Genomic DNA, 24,579 nt, shown 5'->3' with positions numbered 1-24,579 from the left:
GAGGAAAACATCAATTGGTTGCCTCCTGTACACACCCTGACTGAGGATCAAACCTGTAACCTAGGTATGTGCCCTAACCAGGAATCAAACCTGCAGCCTTTTGGTGTACCGGATGACATTCCAACCAAGCAAGCCTCTGGCCAGGGCAAGGCTGTTGCCTTTTAGTTGTACAGAGGAACCTTGGCTCTCAAAATTTATTCCAGAAGGCTGTTTGAGAAGCGATTTGTTTGAAAACCGAATCATTTTTTCCCATTAGAAGTAATGTAAATTGAATTTGCCCCAGGCTCCCAAATGATTTGGTTTTAACCTTTCTTATATACAGTATGTCTGACCTAGAAACAAATACTTCTTTTCTTAAATTTATCTAACCACTCCCTCTCATCCTTAAATGAATCACTTTCAGCACTTGTTCCAGGGGTATCTTTCAGGAAGTCAGTATGCAGCATCTTTGCTTTTACGCATGTCATCATGTGTAACGCTATCACGGGCTAACTGCTTTTTGTTTACCCAAATCAACAACAGTTTTTCTACCTTTTCAGTTGCCTCTGATCATTGTTTCTTTCACACCCTTAGCAACATTAGCACCCCTGATGGCCTCTGTATGTTTTAAAAATAGTGCTAAAGCTCCATTTCACCAGCAGTGAAAGCAAAACAAAACAAAACACAAAAATATTCAGTTTCCTGAGATGTTAATAATGTGAGGTTTTGTGGTAAACTGACTCATATTCTCTTCTTTGTTTGTGGCCTGAGAGGCACTTTTTGTCATGCTGATGTATCGGCAGGAAAGGGTTGTCAGATCATGAACTGAATTGTTCAAGATGGGAGATGGAACCGAGGGTTGACTATATTTTTCTCACTGGGAAATGTGTGGAGAGGGAAAAAGTAGAAGAGAAAGAAGAAAATAAAAGAGAGAGAGAAGAAATTCTAGGGCTCCTGGGAGTTTTAGAAATAGTACAGTTTTAAGTAGCCATTAAGAATAGCTTTGTAGTCCTGGCCAGTGTGCTCAGTGCTAGAGTATCAGCTGGGCGAACCAAAGGGTCTGGGGTTTGATTCCTGGTCAAGGGCACATACTTGGGTTGCATGTGTGGGAGGCAACGAGTTGATGTGTCTCTCACATCAATGTTTATCTCTCTCGCCTTCCCTCCCTCTCACTCTCTCTGAAAAAGCAATGGGGAAAAAAATCCTCTAGTGAGCATTAACAAAACACACACACACAAACAGTCCTCACCAAAAAGGTTTGTAGAATAATATTATGAGGAAGCATTTTTGATACATTTTGAAATGCAAAAAGTAGGATGCAAAATACTATGTGCAACATGAGCCCTTTTTTGTTTTAAACATATTTATGATAATAAAAGCGTAACATGCAAATCGACCAAACGACGGAACAGCAGAATGACCGTCCAGATGACCTTCCAGATGACCACGCTATGACATGCACTGGTGCCAGGCCAGCCAAGGTGGGTTCGATGCGATTGTTTTGGGGGGGCCCCGGCATCGCCCCATGATCACCCCACAGATGGAGGCCCAGGCCACCCTCTATGGGGTGATCAATGTGGGGGGGCTCTGCCATCGATCGCCCCAAAGAGGGAAGCCTAGGCCACCAGCCAGTGGGGCAATCGGTCAGGGGGCAGAGGGGGGCATCCACGATCACCCCAAAGAGGAAGGCCCAGGCTACCTGGCTGGTGGCGCTGCAGCAGGTGGGTGGGGCCTCCCTCTGTGCAGCGATCGCCCCACAGAAGGAGGCCCAGGAGGCCACAGAGGGAGGCCCAGGCCACCCAGCTGATGGTGCTGTGGTGGGTAGGCAGGGCCTCGCTCTGCAGGGTGATCGATCTGGGGGCTCTGCGATTGATCGCCCCACAGAGGGAGGGCCAGCCAGCGATCACCCCACAGAGGGAGGCCCAGGCCAGCCAAGCAATCCCACCCCACAGCTGTTGCCTGCAGTGTGAGGCGACTGGTGGCAATGCCGCACAGATGGCAAGCAGTGGCAGCGGCGTGGGCGGGACCAGCTGCCTGCAGCCGGGGTAAGGAAAACCCTGATAGGCCCTGATTGTCGGCCAGGCCTAGGGACCCTACGTGAGGGGTTCCAGATTATGAGAGGGTGCAGGCCAGGCTGAGGGACTCTCCCCCCTCCGTGCACGAATTTCATGCACCGAGTCTCTAGTATACATATATAGAAAAATATGGAAATGTCATCGTATACATCGATATGTGATCAGTGATTATATCGGATGGTGGGTTTCCAGAATAAACAATTTTTGTTTATCATTGGCTTTTTTTCTTTCTTTCTTTTTTTTTTTTAGTTTTTGCATTGGACACATATTGCTCCTGTGGGGAAAAAAAGGAAAAACAATCCTATATAATAAAAGGCTAATATGCAAATCAACCAAATGGTGGACCGACCAGTAGCTATGATGCCCACTGACCACCAGGGGGCAGACACTCAACGCAGGAGCTTCCCCCTGGTGGTCAGTGCACTCCCACAGCGGGAACACAGCTCAGCTACAAGCCGGGCACATGGCTGGCAAGTGCAGCGGCAGTGGGAGCCTCTTTCTCACCCCCGCGGCAGCTGGACATCCCCCAGGGCTCCCAGACTGCAAGAGGGCACAGGCTGGGCTGAGGGACCCCCTATCCCCCCACGAGAATGCCAATGGACATTAGAAGCAGAGTTTCAAATGAAGTATGAAAGAAGGGTATAGTCAGGACTTTTTTATGAGCAAAGACCATTAGTGACAACTATGATGCTTTGGCGTGGCTTTGAGAGTAGTTTTGGCTTGAACTGCAGGTTGGATTTAGAGCTGTTCAGAAAATGGCTCCTTTCCCTGCCCCCCACCCCCCTCACCCGTTTCCTTTCTTTCTTTTTTTAAAACTGGCATTTGAATAGAAGAAAAGTGTGCAGCCCTGACCAAAGGGTAGAGGAGAGAGTTGATTGCAGGGAGTAAAGGTGGTGAGTTAGGTCATTGTTTCAGTTTGATGCCAAGATAATTGAGTAACATAACACCGTGTGCCTGTAGTTGATCTGATCTGCGTGTAGTCTCTGCTAGTGGGTTTGTGCGCTTGAACCCTCGTTGAGCCCTGTGTACCAGGGGACACTCCTCAGGGAAAGTGCAGTTTGGGGAAGGTAGGTCTGGCTTCCTTCCCCGGGGAGAAGATGTGCCAGGGAGGGGAGGAGGTGGGCCACCTCCCGAGGAAGACCTCAGTGCCGGAGCTGCCCTAGTCATCACCCGATGGAAGGTAAGGCCTGCTTACCCGGGTCGCCGGCTCCAGGAGAGGGGACAGGAAGGGCCCTGGGAAATTAGAAGTAAATGTTTGAAATGCGGCAGCTGAAGATGGTGAGCCGCTCCTAATCTTAAAATGTAGAAGAAACATTATCACCTGACAGGTGGCAAATCATTTTGTTTTTTCCCCTCTCACTTTTCTTACAAAGAAAGCTTTGTTTTTCTTTTAAACTTTGACACATTAACTTCCTTTCTTCTTTCCCTTTTCTTAAAAAGGTTTTAGAACTTTGAGCCCCGGCCAGGGTAGCTCAGTTGGTTAGAGCGTTGTTCTGATTCACTGAGTTTGCAGTTTCGATCCCAGGTCAGGGCACATATAAGAATCAACCAGTGAACACGTAAGTGGAACAACAAATCGATGTTTCTCTTTCTCTCTCAAATGAAAATTAAAAAACAAAAGAAAAAAGAAACTTTGACACACTGGCATCCTTTCTGCACCTTAAATTCCTGGAGGCTTTTATTTTCAGTTTAATTATACAGAGAGTCAAGTGCATATTTTAATAGGTTCCAGAAGTGTGTTTGCATTTTTAAAATTGCATTCTTTTTAGGAGTAGAAGAATGTATTAGGGGTAAAAGTATGAAAGTATACTTCTGTATAAGTTCTGAGTAATAATTTCTACTCATTTGAAATGCTGAGGAACTCTATCTAGTTTCTAAATTTAGGTATTTCAGATTATTAAGTACCAGAGAAAAACAGTAGGGAAATGTTTTATTATTCTTAAGTTCACTATCTTTTATACAGTGTATTGCGTCAGTTTATAAAAACAATGCCTACAAGAAATATTGGTTCCAAAAAAAAAGAATTATAAAACCAGTACCAAAGAAAATAAAAGTAGTATAATGTTAAGTTTAATAAATTGATCATAGATTTGAGTTTCAGGTTTAGCTGTAAATTTCCTTGCTGCTAACGTTAAAAAAAAGGGGAGGGTGGGAGCTCAATCTTTATTACAGAAAAATAAAAATACCAGTTTTTAGTAGCATGGCTTTCTGTAGCTATAATTTCTAAATAAGGATTCAAGAGGAGGTGTTGTGTTCTTAGTGGTTGTTTGCAGGAAATGAATGTCAATTACATGTCAATTATAGGAGCAAGTTATTAAATGTTGGGTAGTTTTTAAAAAAATAAGATACAGGTAAGCAATGTTTAAGATAGAATAAGGGAAGTCTAATTTTTGTTGTTGTTGTTTAAAAGCAGTTTCTCAACTTCAAAACAGAGTTCTCTGATTGGACAACTCCTTTGATATCCAGCCATTCATTGAGTTGTTTCAAACAAACTGATCTTTCCGGCAAGTGTTTGCTGCCTGTATTCTTTAAAAAAAAAAAAAATCTATTTTTGTACTGCTATCAATTGAACCAGAATACCTAGTTAAATGAACATTTTTTTCACATGTTTCAGTTGATCGGTTTGATAGGAGCAAGATATAAATCTAACAGATGGCACTTGGCAGGATAAACTGTACTTTGTTTATGGAATACATTTAGTTCCAGGACACACACCATATTTACTCTGTCAACATTTTCTCAATAAGTGGAAATGGTGTAACTGTAGATTGTAGTTTAGTTGATTCATTGTCTTGTTTTTTTTATGTATATTTCTTCCAAACAAAGCATTCTTTTAAAACTTACTATTATTTTAAAGTGAAGTTGAACATTGTGATTCTGAGAACAAAATCATTTGTTCTGGGTCTGGCTTCTTTTGAAAAATTATTTGTGCTAATTGAGGATTTATGATACAGAAGGTTTATTAAACCCACAGATGATTTCTCTGGCTTTACATGAATTCTTTGCAAATATTTGGCTGTCTTTTAGGTATATAGAAACTGCAGGATTGCTAAATTTCATGGCATTAGCCTTTTGTGTCAGTGGGCAATCCTAGAAATGAGTGATGGATTTATGGAATCAGCTTGCTTTTGTATATCAGTAGCCGAATCATGTCAATAACTTTCCAAGCTTTTGTCTTTGTTAGAAAACATTAAGACCACCAATTCACAGCAGTCCAGAGTGACTGAAATGGCAGTTAATTGCTTTTTCACTTTTCTCCCATTTTTAACTTGTTAAGAAAGTTTTACATCACTACCTGTCAGCGAAATGAAACCTACGTGAGTGCTTGAATTCAGTGCAAGTAGACAGCTTCCAGTTTAAGCCAAAGAAGTCAAGGTTTTTTTTAAAGAAGCTGACTCTGTCCTGGCTGGGTTGCTCGTTGGTTAGAGCACTGTCCCAATATTGCCAAGATTTCAGATTTGGTATCTGGTCAGCGCACGTAGAAAAATCAGCCAATGAATTCATGGATATGTAGAACAACGAATCGATGTCTTCCCCCTGCCCCCCACCCTTTCTCTCTCAAATTAACTTTTTTAAAAAGTAAACTGTATTTCAGCCAAAAAAAAAAAAAGGAATGGAGATACTTCCATTCCACTTTAGAAGTGAGCCTTTTAATTAGGAAGGACAGTATTTGTGAGGTAGGATTTCTTATATTTCAGTTTCCAAGCACTTTTAAATGACTGAACAATGATAAAAATTATAGGATAAGGTAAATGACTATAACTCAGCTGTGCTTGGAGCCATTTGAGACTTAGACCTCATAAGGTTTGTGGGCCAGTTCTTGACTGGGCCTACCTTCATTCTTTAGAATTGCTACCCTGGGATAGATAGTTCCATTTTCTTGGGTAGCTAGAAGAAATGGGCAGAAGACAGCCACACCCCTGTTTTTTTCCTGGTCATATATTCTTAAGGATACCATGACTTACATCTCTGCCCAGCAGCAACAGTATATTTAGAGTTCAGGAGATTTCTTTTACATCACCATATTGATTTTTAACTTTTGAGGTTCAAGTGATCTATTAAATATCACAGGAAAAAAGATCTCACCTGTGCTATGTGAGAATTGGCAGTGGAAGACCAAATGGACACCTTTTTTTTTTAATCCTCACCTGAAGATATGTTTTATTGATTTTAGAGAGAGGAAGAGGGAGAGCGAGAGAGAAACACTGATGTGAGAGAGAAACATCGATCTGTTGCCTGCTGTTTGTGGCCGGACCAGTATTGAACCCTTAACCTAGGTATGTCCCCTGACTGGAAATTGAACCGACAACCTTTTTGGTGTATGGGACAATGCTCCAGTGAGCCACTCAGCCAGGGCTAGATGCCTTTCTTTAAAAACATAACAAAACTAAACAAAAATACCTCTTTTTTAAAACTGTGATAGGAAAATTGCTAGCCGTATTTTGAGCACTTAATTTTGACGGTTCTTTCCTCTCTGTACCCTTAATCCTACATTAATTTGGATAGGTTTCTTTGAGGTAATATACTTTTATGACCTATTGAACAGGTGAAAGTTCTTGGGTGTTGGGAACCATTTGGTACAAAGTGTAGAAGTAGGAAAGCTGAATAAAGCAAATTTGAAACTTGGGAAGAGTAAGAGAATAATTTAGCTGGCTTAGGTAATCTCGTAGAAAACATTGAGTTAGTATGAAATAATTAGTAACCAAAAATAAGCAATGCAGGGAGCTCAGTGGATGAGAACGATGAAATCAAGGGGCTAACAATGAGAAATGATTTTAATAATAGCTGTAGGGCTAGTTCAAATGGAGAAAGAGAGTTCTTTAATATGATTCCATAGTCAAGGGCCATGACCTGCAGAAATGGGACTAGGCTGTCCTCATGGGTTCTGATGACTTCTCAAGGGAGAAGGGTGTGACAATGAGGTCATGGCAGGACGGCAGAAAGCGTTGTCAGAGTGAACACGAGAAAACCGAAGGGATGATTGCGTAAGAGCTGTTTGGCATATGTGCTGAGTGGTGATCTGAGGGTAAATTCTTCAGGAAAAGGGATAAGAAATGCAAAAGCTGAGGAGTTCAGATGATGAAACTGATATCTAAAAAGCTTTTAAAAATAGCTTTTGCTTGAATGGAAGGATTTAATCATTGAGAGAAATTGGTGAGGTTGGGATCTATAAAATGAAAATAGTTGAAGAAAACTGAGCAGTCATAAAGTCAACTTGCTATTTGAGTGCTGCAAAAAGCAAGTTAAATAGACATGATCCTTCTTAACAAACCTGTTATACAATTATGCGGTAAAGTACTTACTGGCTAGTATTCAAAAGAATATACCAATGTTCTTTTTTTTTTTTTTTAAAAACAAGGAAATAATTTGCATAATATAAGTTAAGGTCTAGTTTTGTTTGGCATGATCTCTCTGAAAGCTATTTTAACTGAGCATATATTACATCCCGTTTGGGAACTCGCTACATTTCAGTAATAAACAGAAACATAGAAGATGTGTTCAAAAAGAAAGTGAAAGGAACAGAATGCACACTTGCAGAGGGGCAAAAGTAAGAATACGTGATAGCCACAATTAGACTTCTAGGTTATTTTGTGTGTGTACACATGTATGTGACAGTACTGTGGTTTTATGTTTATTTATATAAATCTAAAATATCCACCTGATCAACAACTTTTGTGATTTTTTTTCTAAGTGTGATAATTACTAGTAATACATTACATAAAAGCCTTTTTATTGTTATGGGAAGATAGCAAAGTATTAAACTCCCATATACTGCATTCAGTAATCCGGCATGATGTAGGCCTGCTCACTCACAGCTCTGCTGGATTGTTCAGGTGATTTAACCTTTGCAATGGAACAGAATGCCTACTCCAGCACAAGGGGTAGGTTTCCTCCGAGATACCACGTTAGTAAATCAACACACATACCACACACTTCTTTTTCTTTCAAAAATAAGGAATTTTAGTAGTAATGTTTTTTGTTTTTGTAACCAAATTGAATTCATAGGAAGTGAAGTATTAGTATTTTCCTTTAAGTCAGCGGTTCCCTGACACATCTCTGTAGCCCAGTGCTGGCCCATGACAAAACTTTCATAGGGAATATGGAGTTTTTAAAATAAATTTAAATGTATTCAATGGAAAAGCTATCTTTTTGAGATTTTGTCCTATCTGCATTTTTTTTGTGTTAAAATATAAACTTAATTTTAGAGAAAGATTTAAAAAATAGTTTTTTGATTATGTGTATACATTTTTTTCTAGTGTGTTGACACGTAATTGACATATATCACTGTATGAGTTTCAAGTGGTCCATGGTGTGCACCTGTAGTAAGATAACTTCTACCAAAGTGCGTTGTTAAAAAAAAAAAAAATTAGCTATTTTTATAGAAACACCACTCAGACTAGCTTAATCAATGACGGGGTTTTATTGGCTCGTGTAATTGGGAAGATCAGGGGTGGGATGGGCTTCGAATATGAAATAGAGGTTCTAATGATACTGCCTCGCTCTGGTTCTCCTGTGGATCTTCTATGTAGATAGGCTTTGCTGCAAGTGGCAGTGCTGGTGGTGGTGGTAGAGGGGACCTGTGGGGAGGAAGACTTAGTGACTGCTTCGGAATGATGTTATTCCAAAGCGAAGTGAGGACACTCCCAGAGGCCTTCCCCTCTTAGCCCTGTAAGTCATTCATTCTTTGTTAAATTAACTCTTCCCTTCATGGCGGTTATCTCAAAGTATCTCCTTTCTTTGCTCGCCTGCTTGTTTTTCCTCAGGAGCGGGAATGGTGCCTGTGTTGTTAATCATGTAATCCAGCCGGCACTCAGCAGGGAGTAACCCGACAAACCTATGAAACTGAGGGGAGGGCTCAGATCCTGCTCAAGCCACCTGTCAGCATGTGGTCTGGAGGGTAGGGAACTGTGGTTGACAGACCTACCAGAACCTCACCGGCTAGGGCAGCGGTTCTCAACCTGTGGGTCGCGACCCCTTTGGTGGTCGAACGACCGTTTCACAGGGGTCGCCTAAGACCGTGGCCGGCAAACTGCGGCTCACGAGCCACATGCGGCTCTTTGGCCCCTTGAGTGTGGCTCTTCCACAAAATACCACGTGCAGGCACGCACATACAGTGCGATTGAAACTTCGTGGCCCATGTGTAGAAGTCGGTATTTTGTGGAAGAACCACACTCAAGGGGCCAAAGAGCCGCATGTGGCTCACGAGCCGCAGTTTGCCGACCACTGGCCTAAGACCATCCTGCATATCAGATATTTACATTACGATTCATAACAGTGGCAACATTACAGTTATGAAGTAGCAACGAAAATACTTTTATGGTTGGGTCACAACATGAGGAACTGTATTTAAAGGGCCAGAAGGCTAAGAACCACTGGACTAGGGGAAGGATGGCTTCACACAGGAAATGGAGATACCATTAGCTAAAAAAACTGGGGAAAGATGCTGAGCAAACAACAACAAAAATACATGCCCATCATTTGTGCTTTATGTTCTTTAAACATAGTCTAATATTTTACCCGACTGCCCAGGCTGCTGGGTAAGATGATGCGCGCTCTGCAGTACACGAGGGTGCGTGGCTGAGGGGATGGAGTGAGCTGAGCTGCAGCCCAGGGCTCCACTCACAAGCTTCCTTCTTCTGGGAGGCACTCTGGTTTTGACTTGACACAAAGGCTCTGTATGGTCTCTGTGCACAGCGGCCCTGGTACAGTACTTACCTCCCCACCTAACCACGATAGCTTATGCTGAAGTAAGAATACTAGTAATAGGAACAAAAGTATGAACTGGACGTGTCTCTGCATCTGGATCCCAAAGGCCAATCCAGTGTAGACTCTGTGCTTAGCCATGTCCTGCACTATTCTCAGAGAGATGACTCATCTTGGGAAATTCCTCCTTTCCTTTCCTTCCCTTCCCTCCTCCATCTTTCTGTTGATCAAGTTTCCCAAGAGCGCATTTTGAGCTTTCTGAATTTTAGGGTGACTGAATGGCAATACAGGGACTGTCACCCTTCTTTCTGGCTCATCTCCATTTCTCTGCATTTCCATGTTGATCGAGCTGATAATTCTGCTTCCTGAAGAGGAAGGAACTGCCTGTATCCATCACTTGCCCTTCAGTGAAAACTCAGTCTCTGATGTGTGTTTTATATTTTGTCTGATTAAATATGCCTTGGAGGCAGTGAAATGCTCATTTTTTAAAAAAAAGAGGTGAGTGGGTTGAAGGAAAAGAAACTCAGTCTGACTCACTTCAGGCTGCCGGGAATCTCCTAAGTCCCAGACAGGCAGCCTGGCCTCCCGTTACGCGGGAGGTTCTCGGCAGCAGCCCAGCCGTGTTTATCTCGCTTTCTGGGGCTGCTTGGTTTCTTCTCTGCTTCCCCCGGACGTTGTTTCCATTCATCTGATTTTCTCTAAACACGGACTGACTGTGTGTGCCCATCAATCTGCAGGTGGCCCAAACTGGCAACTGGTATTTAATCTCCTCATTGGATTCTCAGTAAAAGATCACAGGAAGCTTGCACCGACATCACTGGGGGAGCTTAAAAGGAAATATTTATAGGGCTCAGACATAGAATTCTCAGTCAGTAGGTATGGGGTCCTAGAATCTGTATTTTAAGAATGTTTCCCGCCCTCACCGGTTTGGCTCAGTGGATAGAGCGTCGGCCTGCGGACTGAAGGGTCCCAGGTTCGATTCCGGTCAAGGGCATGTACCTTGGTTGCTGGCACATCCTTAGTGGGTAGTGTGCAGGAGGCAGCTGACCGATGTTTCTCTCTCATCGATGTTTCTAACTCTCTTTCCCTCTCCCTTCCTCTCTGTAAAAAAATCAATAAAATATATTTTTTAAAAAAGAATGTTTCCCGGTAGGACTATCCAGACGCCTCCAAAATCACCAGAGGGGAAGAAGGAAAAGGAGAGAATGATGAGCACACCTTAGCATCCCCTTGTCCCCTATCCAAGGAGAAGAGATGGATATTCTAAGGCCTTGAAAACAAGTATTGAAGAATACAATAATTTTCCTTAAAAGCAGCAGTACCCACAACAACAGTTCTTCGTCTAAATTGGTAGGTGGGCAGTCCATTCAGGCGGTGGGGCCATCTGTCCCTTATCAAGTCAGTGCCAGTTTCCTGAGAAACACCCGAGGCCCTTAGAGCCATTGTGATAGAGAGCTTTGACAGCATTTGCAGCTGTTCAAATAGGCTCTCTACCCGGGCAGGTAGGTACGATCTTGCAGCTTCAGTGCCCATCAGTCTCGAACTAGCAATAGTAAGTATGTGTTTGTGTCTTAGTTCAAAGTCTGTGAGAGAATCTGGTCACTGGCCAGCCTATCCAGGGCCCACTCTGGAATTGTGTGTCAGAGCAGACTTTGAGAAGGGCATTAAGTGGTAAGTGTATTACGAGCTTTCTTTTGGTTGGCTTGCAAAATAGAGGGTTAAGTGAATATTTGTGATCCCTTTTCATTTTGGTTTTCCCCTAGATAACGGAGGGATTATACTCCTACTAGAGGCCTGGTGCATGAAATTCATGCACTGGGTGGGTGGTGGTGGGGGGTCCCTCAGCCCAGCCCGCGCCCTTTAGCAGTCCGGGAGCCATCGGGGGATGTCTGGCTGACAGCTTAGGGAAGCGGGCCTAAACTGTCAGTAGAACATCCTTAGCACTGCCGTGGAGGCGGGAGAGGCTGCTGTCACCACCACTGCACTTGCCAGCTGTGAGCCTGGCTTCTGGCTGAGCGGCGCTCCCCCTGTGGGAGTGCACTGACCACTATGTGTATTAAGATATAAATAAAGTGCCCAGCCAGCATGGCTCAGTGGTTTAGCGTCAACCTACAAACCAGGAGGTCATGGTTTGATTCTCAGTCAGGGCACATGCCCTGGTTGTGGGCTGTCATGTAGGAGGCAGCCGATCAATGATTCTCTCTCATCATTGATGTTTCTCTCTCTCTCTTCCTCTTCCTTACACTCTGAAATCAATAAAAGCATATTTTAAAAAATATATAAATAAACTAACATGGTTTATTATTTAATGTGTTTAAAATATATTATCATATGCCTTACCTTTTATTGTGTACTGACATTTGTAAAGTGTTGTAGCAGTTTGATTCTGAGATCACCCTATAGTAATGGAAGCTATCACTTGATTTAATAAATTTTTCCACTGTATAACTTCAGGGACAGTTGAAGACATTACATAGGTATTAGTTACATAGAATATGCAAAGATAAGAAAATTTATAACCGAGATTGAGCACAGAAAATAGCTCTGTAGTATATTTCTGCATACAAAGCGGTTATATGGCACAAAGCAGTTATGTGTTAAGTCCAAGAAGTATAATGTATCTTAGGGTTGGTTTAAGAACATATGTGTTTTATTTTTTTAAGGCAAAAGGATTTATTGTGAGGGTTTTAAAGCAAACTCAGCACACAAAGTGGTGAGGAATACAGTTCGGTGGTTAAAATTAAACCTTTAACATCAGAACTCGGTTTAAAATGAAAGCTTTGTGCTTGACAGTTTCATGAACCAGGGATGAAAGATTAAGACTTATTTATAAAATGGGGCTTATAATACCTATCTGATGGCAATGTTGTGAGGATAGTGTTTTATATCTTTAATTATGAAAATCTTAAGTATCCACATAGTTCATCTGCTTTTTAAAAATTACCTTATCTTTTCTTTCCCAGATTCCATCCCTGTGTGGAACATCTAAACAACTTTTATTAGTGGAAACATTATTTTGCTACAAAATGAATTCAGCATCTTAATTGAAACCAGCATCTGTGTGGTTCTGATTCATCTGCTATGGTTTATGAAGCTTCAGATCTAAGGAGTACAGGGTCTTTTGCGATGACAATATGACTAATAGTAAAGGAAGATCTGTTACTAATAAAACCAGTGGTGGTCCAAGCAGTGGAGGAGGTTTCGTAGACTGGACTTTAAGCTTACATACAGTTCAGTCCGATAAGTTTTTAAACTTATTGTTGAGTATGGTTCCAGTAATTTACCAGAAAAACCCGGAAGACAGGCACAAAAAAGCGAACGGCATTTGGCAAGAGGGGTTATCAGCTGTGGCACAAACGTTTGGTACCAGATCTGAGCCACACGTGGAGTATCACAGAGTCCCTGAGCCGTCTTTCCATGGCAATAATGGGCACACGCCATCCAGCTATAGCCCAAAGTACGACGACTATGCCAACTACAATTACTGTGACGGAGGGGAGACCTCGGAAATGACCGCCATGCTACAAGCCGAGGAGAGGCCCAGTGACGGCGAGGAAGATGTCATCGTGGAAGCAAACCAAAAGCTGCCGAAGGAATCCAGCGGCATCATGGCCCTGCAGATCCTCGTGCCATTTCTGCTAGCTGGCTTTGGAACCGTCTCTGCCGGCATGGTTTTGGATATAGTCCAGGTAGGTTTTCGTCTTTAACTGAACTGTCTGTGTTGTTCCAGGTGCTTTAGGCAGGCTACGCATCTCAGACTCTTACCTTTAGATTTCAGTTGTCCCATAGTAGAATGAACTGACGCTGACTCTGGGTAGAGACTTTGCTCTTTGTAGGTGTTTTCTTGTTTGTTTTCCTCTAGAAGTTCTAAGAGAAATAGTCTCATTCTGACCAGGACGTGAGTCTTCATAAAGTTTTACAATAATAAAGTTGGCTTTGAACCATATAGAGCAGTGATGGCGAACCTTTTGAGCTCGGCGTGTCAGCATTTTGAAAAACCCTAACTTAACTCTGGTGCCCTGTCACATATAGACATTTTTTGATATTTGCAACCATAGTAAAACAAAGATTTATACTTTTGATATTTATTTTATATATTTAAATGCCATTTAACAAAGAAAAATCAACCAAAAAAATGAGTTCACGTGTCACCTCTGACAAGTGTGTCATAGGTTCGCCATCACTGATGTAGAGTGTTAAACAAAAGATAAAAAGTCTTCCCTGTTCCTCATCTCCAGCCCCAACTCTCTTAACCTCTGGAGGTTACCTCGTTCTGAGTTTGTTGTACATGCTTGCAGACTTTTTTCTGTGCACATGTATATACATTTGTGCAGAGGTGTTTTTTTTAAATAGTTTATTGATTTTTTTTACAGAGAGGAAGGGAGAGGGATAGACAGAAACATTGATGAGAGAGAAACATCGAGCTGCCTCCTGCACACTCCCTATTGGGGATGTGCCCACAACCAAGGTACATGCCCTTGACCGGAATCAAACCCGGGACCCTTGAGTCCGCAGGCTGACACTTTATCCACTGAGCCAAACCGGTTAGGGCAGAGGTGTTGTTTTTTTCCAAACATAAAAGTGAAATGCTGTATATATATTTTTCTGGAACTTATTGTCATTGCTTAATATTACATCTTGGACACCTTTCCAAATTAGTAACAGAGATATTCTGCATTTTCAAGTGAGTGCTTGATGTTCCATTGTATGTCTACACCAGAATTTTACTTACTCATTCCCCCATGCTGGTGCTATCATAAATATCCTTATAAACATGTCTTTAGACTCTCTATAATACCATTTTCAATCAGATAGCTTTTTGTGTTACTTTTAGTAAGTTTTTGTTTTATTTTAGCCATTATATCCCTAGCAGTGTCGTTATTATTATCTGTTGTTATTGATTATCATCATCATTACCACCACTGCCACACCATCATCTTTGAAGGATGCATCTCCCCACTAGCACAGCAGAATCCTTAACCCATCATGAAACAGGGACAAAAACATGTTTGTTACCTTTTGACAGGGTAAGGGATCCAGGATGCTACTGGAGTCCCAGTGCTATTTTAGGCCCATCTTTAACTGCAAGGGAGGGTTTTCCTTGAAAAGCCTTTGAACCAGGGTTTTACCAGAGACTGATCTGAATAAACATTTCCTAAACTCTCTTTTGGCCCTCGTTCTACAGCTGTTTAGAACAACCTCTAGGGAAACTTTGGGGACAAAGTGAGTTTTTCTTTAATTTAGCTGATGGATTTAAATTTTTTTCCTCATCTATCTTGGTATTAATGATGGCTGTGTTCTTGATTATTTTTTGGCATAAATTAATATGCTTAGTTTATAAAGTCTCTTACTGGGACAGTCACCTCTTAAGAGCATTTGTAAAATAGCACTTTGTGGTAATTCATTTGTATGGTCTTTTCAGTTCATGAAGTACTTTAATATGTGTTACTTTCATTATCATGGTATTTCCCAAAGGTCTAGACAGAGCAGATAGTATCTGCATTTCATGGATGAAGAAATTGAGATCTGAAAGATACAGGCCTCATCCAGAATCACACAGTCAGGTCACGAAAAGATTTGTGTAATAGGCCTTCCCTTCCCCTGGCTGCCGGCACTGGTTTTCCTCCGGCACCCGGGACCCAGGCCTTCGCTCCGGCTGGAGCTGCCTTCAGCGCCTTCGCTGCTCCGCTTAGTGTCTACATATGCAAATTAACTGCCATCTTTGTTGGCGGTTAATTTGCATATCTCGCTGATTAGCCAATGGGAGGTGTAGCAAAGGCACGGTCAATTACCCTGTTTGTCTATTATTAGATTAGATTATTATAGATGCTCTGCAACCTTTTTGCTTCAAAACCTCAAACTGGGACCAGAACATGGATGACTCAGAACTCCTGAGGTCAATTCTGAGTCTCATTTTTTGACCTTGGGAACATCATTTAACCACTCTGAATCTTTATTTCTTCACTAGAGGCCCAGGCACATTCGTGCACTTTGGGGAGGGTGGATCCCTCAGCACGGCCTGTGCCCTTTTGCAGTCCGAGAGCCCTCAGGGGATATCTGACTGACAGCTTAGGCCCCGCTCCCCATGGGGTGCGGGCCCTAAGCAACAGTTAGACATCCTTAGTGTTGCCACAGAGGCACTAGGGGGCAGCTCCTGCATTGAGCGTCTGCCCCCTGGTGGTCAGTGCGGGTCATAGGGACTGGTTGTTCCACCGTTCGGTCAATTTGCATATTGCCCTTTTATTATATAGGATTTGTGAAATTAGATAATAATATTTTTTATTTTTTTATTTTAATAATTTTTATTTCTTAAAGTATTACAAAGAGTATTACATATGTCTCCTTTTTTCCCCCCCTTGACATTCCCCCGGCCCCTACCCCCCGCCCCCCCCCCCCCCGCCCCGTGTCTTGTGTCCATTGGTTAATCTTATCTGCATGCATATAAGTCCTTCAGTTGGTCTCTTAATCCCCCCCCGCAACCCTCCCCAGGCTTCCCACTGTAGTTTAACATTCTGTTCAATGTTGCTCTGCTTCTGTATCTACCCCTGTTCATCAGTCCATACTGGTCCCCTTTATTTGTCCCAACCTCACTGGAGTAGTCTCAACCTCACCAGGGCCGTCTGAGCCTCACCAGGGCCGTTTCAACCTCACCGGGGCCGTCCCTACCTCACGGGGGCCGTTTCAACTTCACCGGGGTCGTCCCTACCTCACGGGGGCCGTTTCAACCTCACCGGGGTCGTCCCTACCACACCGGGGCCGTTTCAACCTCACTGGGGTTGTCCCTACCACACTGGGGCGGTTTCAACCTGACTGGGGTTGTCCCTACCACACCGGGGCCGTTTCGACCTGACCAGGGTCGTCCCTACCTCACGGGGGCTGTTTCAACCTCACTGGGGTCGTCCCTACCACACCGGGGCCGTTTCAACCTGACTGGGGTTGTCCCTACCACACCGGGGCCGTTTCGACCTGACCGGGGTCGTCCCTACCTCACGGGGGCCGTTTCAACCTCACCGGGGTCGTCCCTACCTCACGGGGGCCGTTTCAACCTCACCGGGGTTGTCCCTACCACACCGGGGCTGTTTCAACCTGACCGGGGTTGTCCCTACCACACCGGGGCCGTTTCGACCTGACTGGGGTCGTCCCTACCTCACGGGGGCTGTTTCAACCTCACCGGGGTCGTCCCTACCACACCGGGGCCGTTTCGACCTGACCAGGGTCGTCCCTACCTCACGGGGGCCGTTTCAACCTCACCGGGGTCGTCCCTAACACACCGGGGCCGTTTCGACCTGACTGGGGTCGTCCCTACCTCACGGGGGCCGTTTCAACCTCACCGGGGTCGTCCCTACCACACCGGGGCCGTTTCGACCTGACTGGGGTCGTCCCTACCTCACGGGGGCCGTTTCAACCTCACCGGGGTTGTCCCTACCACACCGGGGCTGTTTCAACCTGACCGGGGTTGTCCCTACCACACCGGGGCCGTTTCGACCTGACTGGGGTCGTCCCTACCTCACGGGGGCCGTTTCAACCTCACCGGGGTCGTCCCTACCTCACGGGGGCCGTTTCAACCTGACCGGGGTTGTCCCTACCACACCGGGGCTGTTTCAACCTGACCGGGGTTGTCCCTACCACACCGGGGCCGTTTCGACCTGACCAGGGTCGTCCCTACCACACCGGGGCCGTTTCGACCTGACTGGGGTCGTCCCTACCTCACGGGGGCTGTTTCAACCTCACTGGGGTCGTCCCTACCACACCGGGGCCGTTTCGACCTGACCAGGGTCGTCCCTATCTCACGGGGGCCGTTTCAACCTCACCGGGGTCGTCCCTACCTCACGGGGGCCGTTTGAACCTGACCGGGGTTGTCCCTACCACACCAGGGCCGTTTCGACCTGACCAGGGTCATCCCTACCTCACGGGGGCCGTTTCAACCTCACCGGGGTCGTCCCTACCACACCGGGGCCGTTTCGACCTGACTGGGGTCGTCCCTACCTCACGGGGGCTGTTTCAACCTCACTGGGGTCGTCCCTACCACACCGGGGCCGTTTCGACCTGACTGGGGTCGTCCCTACCTCACGGGGGCCGTTTCAACCTCACCGGGGTCGTCCCTACCTCACGGGGGCCGTTTCAACCTGACCGGGGTTGTCCCTACCACACCGGGGCCGTTTCGACCTGACCAGGGTCGTCCCTACCTCATGGGGGCCGTTTCCACCTCACCGGGGTCGTCCCTACCACACCGGGGCCGTTTCGACCTGACCAGGGTCGTCCCTACCTCACGGGGGCTGTTTCAACCTCACTGGGGTCGTCCCTACCACACTGGGGCCGTTTCGACCTGACCGGGGTCGTCCCTACCACACCGGGACCGTTTCAACCTCACCGGGGCCATCCCGACCTCACCGGGGCCATCCCAGCCTTACCGGGAAACAGGAAGTTTGGCCCTCTGTCCCCTGCCCGCGGCTCCCCACTAGACAAAATCTCCAGGCGTTCCTGGTGGTTGAACATCCAGCACTCCTGCCCTCCACCAAGTGCACAGACTGCCTGTCTGCTGTCCCCCAGCGCCCCACAAGAGACGGACCAGTGGGCATGTTTGTGCGCTTGCTGGTACAGCAGTTCCACAGTGCCGGCCGAGTCAGGCCCAGCCCTGGCCGGCCCCGGACCCGACTCTGCCCCCCGATTGCGTCCCTCCCAGATGCAAGGAGCTGAAATCTGCAGCCTGCTGGGATGGGCTCTGTACTTGGTGCCTCTGCACATCCTACTCAGTCTCAATGCGCTTCTTTCTATGCGAGGAGTTGAAATCTGCAGTTTGTTGGGTTGGGCTCTGTACTTGGTGTCACATCCTACTCAGTCTCAATGTTCTTTCTCTCCTTCCAGTTGTAGAGCTTCCACTGGGCCAACTTTCCCATGGTTCTGTATGATAGGTGTTTGTCTGATATTTGGTAGTTTCGATGTTGTTGTGTGAGGTAGCACGCACATGTCTCTTCCTTATGCCGCCATCCTGGTTCTCCTGGGTCTGCTTCTTGAGTGTGTCTCTCATGGCTGCGAGCAGTTGAAGTCTGCAATTTGTTGGGATAGGCTGCAAAAGCGCAGGTGGGTCTTTTTGTGCACCTGGCACAGCTTGGATGGGGATGTAAATTGATTAGGGCTGAGACTCAGGGAGTCGCCATGGCGGAGCAAATAGCACTGGCTGAGTCTCCGAGGCCCCTTGACTCTCTGCCAGGGCTTTGTGTCCCCCAGTGCCGGCGAGCAGCTGTGCAACAGAGTCTCCCTCGCTTTCTGATGGCTGCAAGGCCGTGCTGCCTCTCCCCGTAGGGTCTGGTGCTTCATGATCCCACCTGAACCAGCTCAGTGGATTTGAAAGTTTGCAGAAGCAAAGGCGTTTCTACTTGTGAGTCTGGCACAGCCCAGATGGGAATGTAAATTGCGTAGGGCGGGGTCACAGGGAGTCGCCGGGGCGGAGACTCAGCAGCCCCTTGCCTATCCAGGACTCCAGGACTTTGCGTCCCCCAGTGCCGGCGAGCAGCCGAGCGCCAGAGCCTCCCTCGCTTCCTGACCGCTGGAAGGCCGTGCCGTCTCTCGCCTTGGGGCCTGGGGCCTCAGAGACCCGCCCGAACCAGCTCAGTGGATTTGAGAGTTTGTAAAAGCACAGTTGTTCCCTCTTGTGCCTCTGGCACAGCCCTGAGGGTAGGGCGGGGTCACAGGGAGTCGCCAGCGTGGAGGAAATAGCGATGGCGGCGTCTCCGCGCCCCTCGCCTCCCTGGGACACCAGGACTTCTTGTCCCTCAGTGCCGGCGAGCAGCCGCGTGTCAGAGCTTCCCTCGCTCTCCGACCACTGCAAGGCCGTGGCCGCCTCTCCCTGTGGGATCTGGGGCCTCAGAGACCCGCCCCGTGCAAGCCCAGAGGATTCGAGGGTTCGTAAAAAACCGAGAATCCATTTGCAGCCCGCGTGGCGTGTGACTGCGTACCTCTGGTTTTGGTGCCTCCGTAGCTCCCACTCAGTCTCACTGGGCTTCTTTCTTTTCCTCCAGTTGTAGATCTCCCACTGGGCCAACTTCCCCATGGTTCTGAGTGGCGGTTGTTTACTTCATAGTTGATAGTTTCAATGATGCTGTGAGAGAGCAGCACACACAGGTCCGCTCCCTACGCCGCCATCTTGGTTCTCCTAGATAATAATATTAATGTAGTTTTCCTGTGGGGTGGTTGTAATTAGTGTTGGAACCAAGATTCAGACCCATGCTACCTGGTTCTTTAGTCTGTGCTCTTAAGCATGAGTTACACTAACTTTTGCCATCAAAAAGGGATAAAGTAAACTTTAAAGGTGGAGTGTGTAGCAAGCTAGATGTATTTTGGGATGTAGTGACTATCAGCTATCAATCCCAACTCTAACTGGAGCTTCTAAAGTAGCTCAAGGCTTCAGAGTTATGGAGAACGGGGTTAAGCTAAATGTTCACTGATTAAATGACCTGTGTTGTCATTCAAAATGCAAATGCAACGTTGGAAAAAAAGCTGAGATTTTTTAGAAATGTCTTTGTTCGGAAATGTTTTTTTTTTTAAGTGTCAGCAAATTCTATTTTTGTTTTCCTTACAGCACTGGGAGGTGTTCAAAAAAGTAACAGAAGTTTTCATTTTAGTTCCTGCACTGCTTGGTCTCAAAGGGAACTTGGAAATGACATTGGCATCTAGATTATCCACTGCAGTAAGTTTTTTCCTGCCTCAGTGTATGTACGTTACCTATGCTGTTTCCATCTGTTATGGAGAACCTGTATCAGGAAACGTTTTTTCCCCTGTCTGTTTGATACATTTCTAGACCTCGGGGCTATGCTAAGTATTTCTGCTTGATAGTTCACCTGGAGTGTCCTCTGGGTTGTCTGATCTGAAAATGACAGGCCCTCCTTATCCCGAGAAGCAGTAGTATACAGCAATATGCGTGTGTTATGTTTTTTTTTTTAAATTTTTTTTTAATTAAATATATTTTATTTATTTTTTACAGAGAGGAAGGGAGAGAGATAGAGAGCTAGAAACATCGATGAGAGAGAAACATCGATCAGCCGCCTCCTGCACATCTCCCACTGGGGATGTGCCCACAACCCAGGTACATGCCCTTAACCGGAATCGAACCCGGGACCCCCCAGTCCGCAGGCCGACGCTCTATCCACTGAGCCAAGCCGGTTTCAGCACGTGTGTTATGTTTTAAGAACTGGTGGATCACCTCGGTAGAACCAAATCCAAGAGGCTTTTTGGCAGGAGAAGAGAGTAAAGAAGAGGTCTTGAAAAACAAAAGTGGCAGCCTTTAAGGGAGAAGAAGGTTATTGGGATGAGAATTAAAAGGTGGCTTTAGTTTCATTGTGTTGGAAAATGAACTTTGTTCTGATAAATATAGTTAAGCATACAAGCATTATGCAACTTGGTAACTTCGCAGAAAAGTGGAAATTTTGGCTAGCTTACCTCAAAAGAAAATATTTCTAAAAGCAACATTCTCACGCATTATCCAGCATTTGTTTCTATTCAAATAATAGATTAAACATTAGTTTTGAAATAGGCCATAGTGTAGGGAATATGGTTAAAAAAGGAATATGCTGCAAATTAAATGTTGTTTAATTTGATCACGTTACCATTAAAACTGGATAAAGGTGAGTTCGCGCTTTCTTAAAACAAAAAAAGGTTTTTATTGATTTCAGAGGGAGGAAGGGAGAGGGAGAGATAGAAACCTCAAGGATGAGAGAGGGAGAGATAAAAACATCAATGATTGATCAGCTGCCTCCTGCATAAGCCACACTGGTCGGGCTGAATTTACTGTTTTTTAATTTGAACTTTAGTTGTTTTGGCATCTGTATTTTATATTAGGTATTTTCCTCAAACGTCTGGTTATGTCTGTTTGTGTGTTCATATTTAAGAGAGAATTCCAAAGCTGATTAGGAGCTTAGTGTATCAGTCGTAGCTTTCACTGCAGAGTGATCTAGTTGGGCCTTTCTTTCTTTTTTTTAGTGTTGAATAATTCAAATAATTTTATTTTCTAAATCCAACTTTCGTACAAAAGCAAAACACGAGTGTGCCGACTCACGCTTACATGACAACCAAATTATGAGTTATTTGTACAGAAAATGTTATATCTAACTGATCAGAAAATACGCTAATATTCTTCTTTTTAAAGAAGACCGACAAGTTAATAATTTACTTGTCAGGTTCCATTAACATCGTCCTACCCTTGACTTTCTTTTTATTTTTAATTTCTTTTTTATTTTTCAGTTTTAACTATGTAGCAGTTCTTAACACATTGTGTACCTCATAGAAACCTCTAAGAAATATGCCAGGGACCGCACGTTTTTGGGCAAACTGCACATTATTTAAATCACCATAATGCACTTTATTTTACTTATTTATTTTTTTAAAATATATTTTATTGATTTTTTACAGAGAGGAAGGGAGAGAGATAGAGAGTTAGAAACATCGATGAGAGAGAAACATCGACCAGCTGCCTCCTGCACATCTCCCACTGGGGATGTGCCCGCAACCCAGGTACATGCCCTTGACCGGAATCGAACCTGGGACCTTTCAGTCCGCAGGCCGACGCTCTATCCACTGAGCCAAACCGGTTTCGGCCATAATGCACTTTAGGTGTTGTTTTTCAATAATTATAACATTTTTATTTACAAAAACAATTAAACAATTAAAGTTCCTAGTACTTTTTAAACGTATGGTACTGCATAAAACATTTTCCTCTATGAAGAGGGACCAAACAAAATTTACATAAGTATCTAGATTCGCTCCTTTTTCCATGGGCGTGAAAAACGAGAACACTCGTGAGCTGTCCTTAACAGATGGCGTGCGAAACACGAGCAAACTCCTGAGCAGTACGAAATGTGTTAATTTATCTTTTAAAAATGGTTTTGCCAGGAATATGATACTAAAACAGTCCATTGTTAAAACAGAGTACTCAATCTCTAATAGCATATACATTCTTAGGGAATGAGCACTATTCTAATGATACTTAGTTGTCTGGTTCCTCCTCCAATTTTTTTTTTTTTGTCTAAAGTTTTACATATGTCTTCTTTTACCCCAATTGACCGCCCCCCCCCCCCCCCCCCAGCCATTCCCACCCTGGGCAAGCCCCCATCGCCCCAGCGTCTGTGTGCATTGGTTATGCTAATATGCATGCATACAAGTCCTTTGGTAATTTGGCCTTTCTTTGGGGAGGCAGGGTGACATTGCCGCCTCCATAGGTCAAGGATTGTGTCACTGATCATAAGATATTTGAGTCATAAACTGAAGGAATTATTCAGTTCTCCAAGCAATTAAGACACCATAGACTTGATGCATAATCTGTGTTTTCTTAGTTTGTTGCCATGAGCCACTACTTTTTCCATGTACTTCTCATCTGTCACCTTTTATTTTTTGAGGCTCTTTGAGATAGAGATGTTCCAGGTAGTACCAAAGGTCAGAGGCAGGACTGTTGCTGATATGTTAGACCCATGGTTCTCAAAGTGTGGTCCTCTGATCAGCAGCGTCAGCTACTTGTTAGAAATGCAAATTCTTGGCCTCACTCCAAAGCTATTGTGTCAGAAATGATGGGTGTTTGGTTCGGCAGCCTGTATTTTAACAGGCTTTCCAGACGGTTCTGATGCACATCAAAAATCTGAGAACCACTGTGTTAGATGCACAGCACAGAGGCCAGTAGGGCTGGGACCAAGGGAGCGAGGGGATAAGTCACAGGGGATGAGATTACCTTATCCGCTGTTGCAAGGACTTTGGTTCTTGTGTGAAATGGGAAGCCACTGGAAGATTTTGAACAGAGGAATGATGTGATCTGGTAGATATTTTTAACGGATTATTTTGACTGTTGTGTTGAGTCAAGACTACAGGGGGCCAAGGACTGAAGCAGGCAGGCAAATTGAGATCATGTTGGCTTGGATCAGCGTGGTAACAGCGGTTGTAGCGAGCAAGACATGTTGGAAACCAGAACTCATTTTCAGAGAGAGGTGACAGAATTGGCTGATGAATTAGCTAAAAGACCAGGAGTAGCCACTTGAATTTTTTTCTGGATTTGAGAGGAGGAAAGTAAACATATTAGTCAATGGAAAACCAGTCACTTGTGGCATCAAGCTATGTTAACATGGTATATTCATCTAGTTTATGGTGTTTTACTTGCTTAGAGAATGGTCTCGTTTGCTAGGCAGAGTACTAGGATTCTTAAAGAATGCTAGAGCGTCATTGTCAGCTGTTTTGATACTCTGTCCACCGTTAGGGCAACTCCAGGTTAATGACTTCCCGAGACCTCGTTTGGAGGTCCTAGCAGGGGAGGGCAGCTACTCGAACACCCTTGACTGGAGACAGGTCCTCTCCTCGTGAGGGAAGGTCGTCCTCTTTGAGCGTGTAGCTTCCGGAGGCAGCATCTGGATTGGTGACGGAGGCAGGGGACATCCGCTGAGCCAGCCAGATGAGCCGAGTCAACCCTGGCAATCAATGGGGTGACAGATGTCGCGGCCAGGTCACCCTCACATCCCAGATTAATGGCTTCTTAATAGCAAAGTCCCTAAAGTCTTACCTCCTATGGACTCTTCCCTGCCAGTTCTCTACTTGAAATTTTTATTACCCTCAACTTTGAGACCCCACACTCCCCCCATTCTCCCAACTCTTTCTTTGCTGCTTCTCAGTCTACTTTTTTGGTCTCTTTTTCTTTGCTCATCCTCTTGATTTGAGATTTTCTTAAGGTTTTCGTACTCTGTTCTACGTGTTCTCTGTCAGTAATTTCATGTAATCCAACACTGCTTGCACGTGGCTCAGGCCCGTGTCTCCAGTCTCTTTCCTGACCTCCGGAGCTGAATTTTCGAAT

The 24,579-nt window shown here is 44.9% G+C and overlaps 1 protein-coding gene across 6 annotated transcripts in view; it reads left to right on the top strand.

The window, feature by feature from the left end:
* The window catches only part of SLC41A2 (solute carrier family 41 member 2), an 83,201-nt gene that overhangs the window by 9,755 nt on the left and 48,867 nt on the right, over window positions 1–24,579 (top strand). For 3 of the 6 annotated variants that reach the window (XM_070410948.1, XM_070410953.1, XM_070410952.1), the window contains exons 2-3: window positions 12,722–13,447; window positions 20,338–20,445. In XM_070410948.1, the coding sequence (XP_070267049.1) occupies window positions 12,893–13,447; window positions 20,338–20,445 (663 nt within the window). In that variant the 5' untranslated portion in view covers window positions 12,722–12,892. Of the gene's footprint in view, window positions 1–3,035; window positions 3,235–10,970; window positions 11,109–12,721; window positions 13,448–20,337; window positions 20,446–24,579 lie in introns of those variants that run through there. The other 3 variants (XM_070410950.1, XM_070410951.1, XM_070410954.1) reach the window with 3 other exon arrangements.

The sequence above is a fragment of the Myotis yumanensis genome, unplaced genomic scaffold, assembly GCF_028538775.1.
Source record: "Myotis yumanensis isolate MYYU_CA2020_CCGP unplaced genomic scaffold, mMyoYum1.0.hap1 SCAF_3, whole genome shotgun sequence".
NCBI classification, from domain to species: Eukaryota; Metazoa; Chordata; class Mammalia; order Chiroptera; family Vespertilionidae; genus Myotis; species Myotis yumanensis.
Note: the sequence above shows the minus strand (reverse complement) of the source record. Positions and strands in the feature narration are given on the sequence as shown.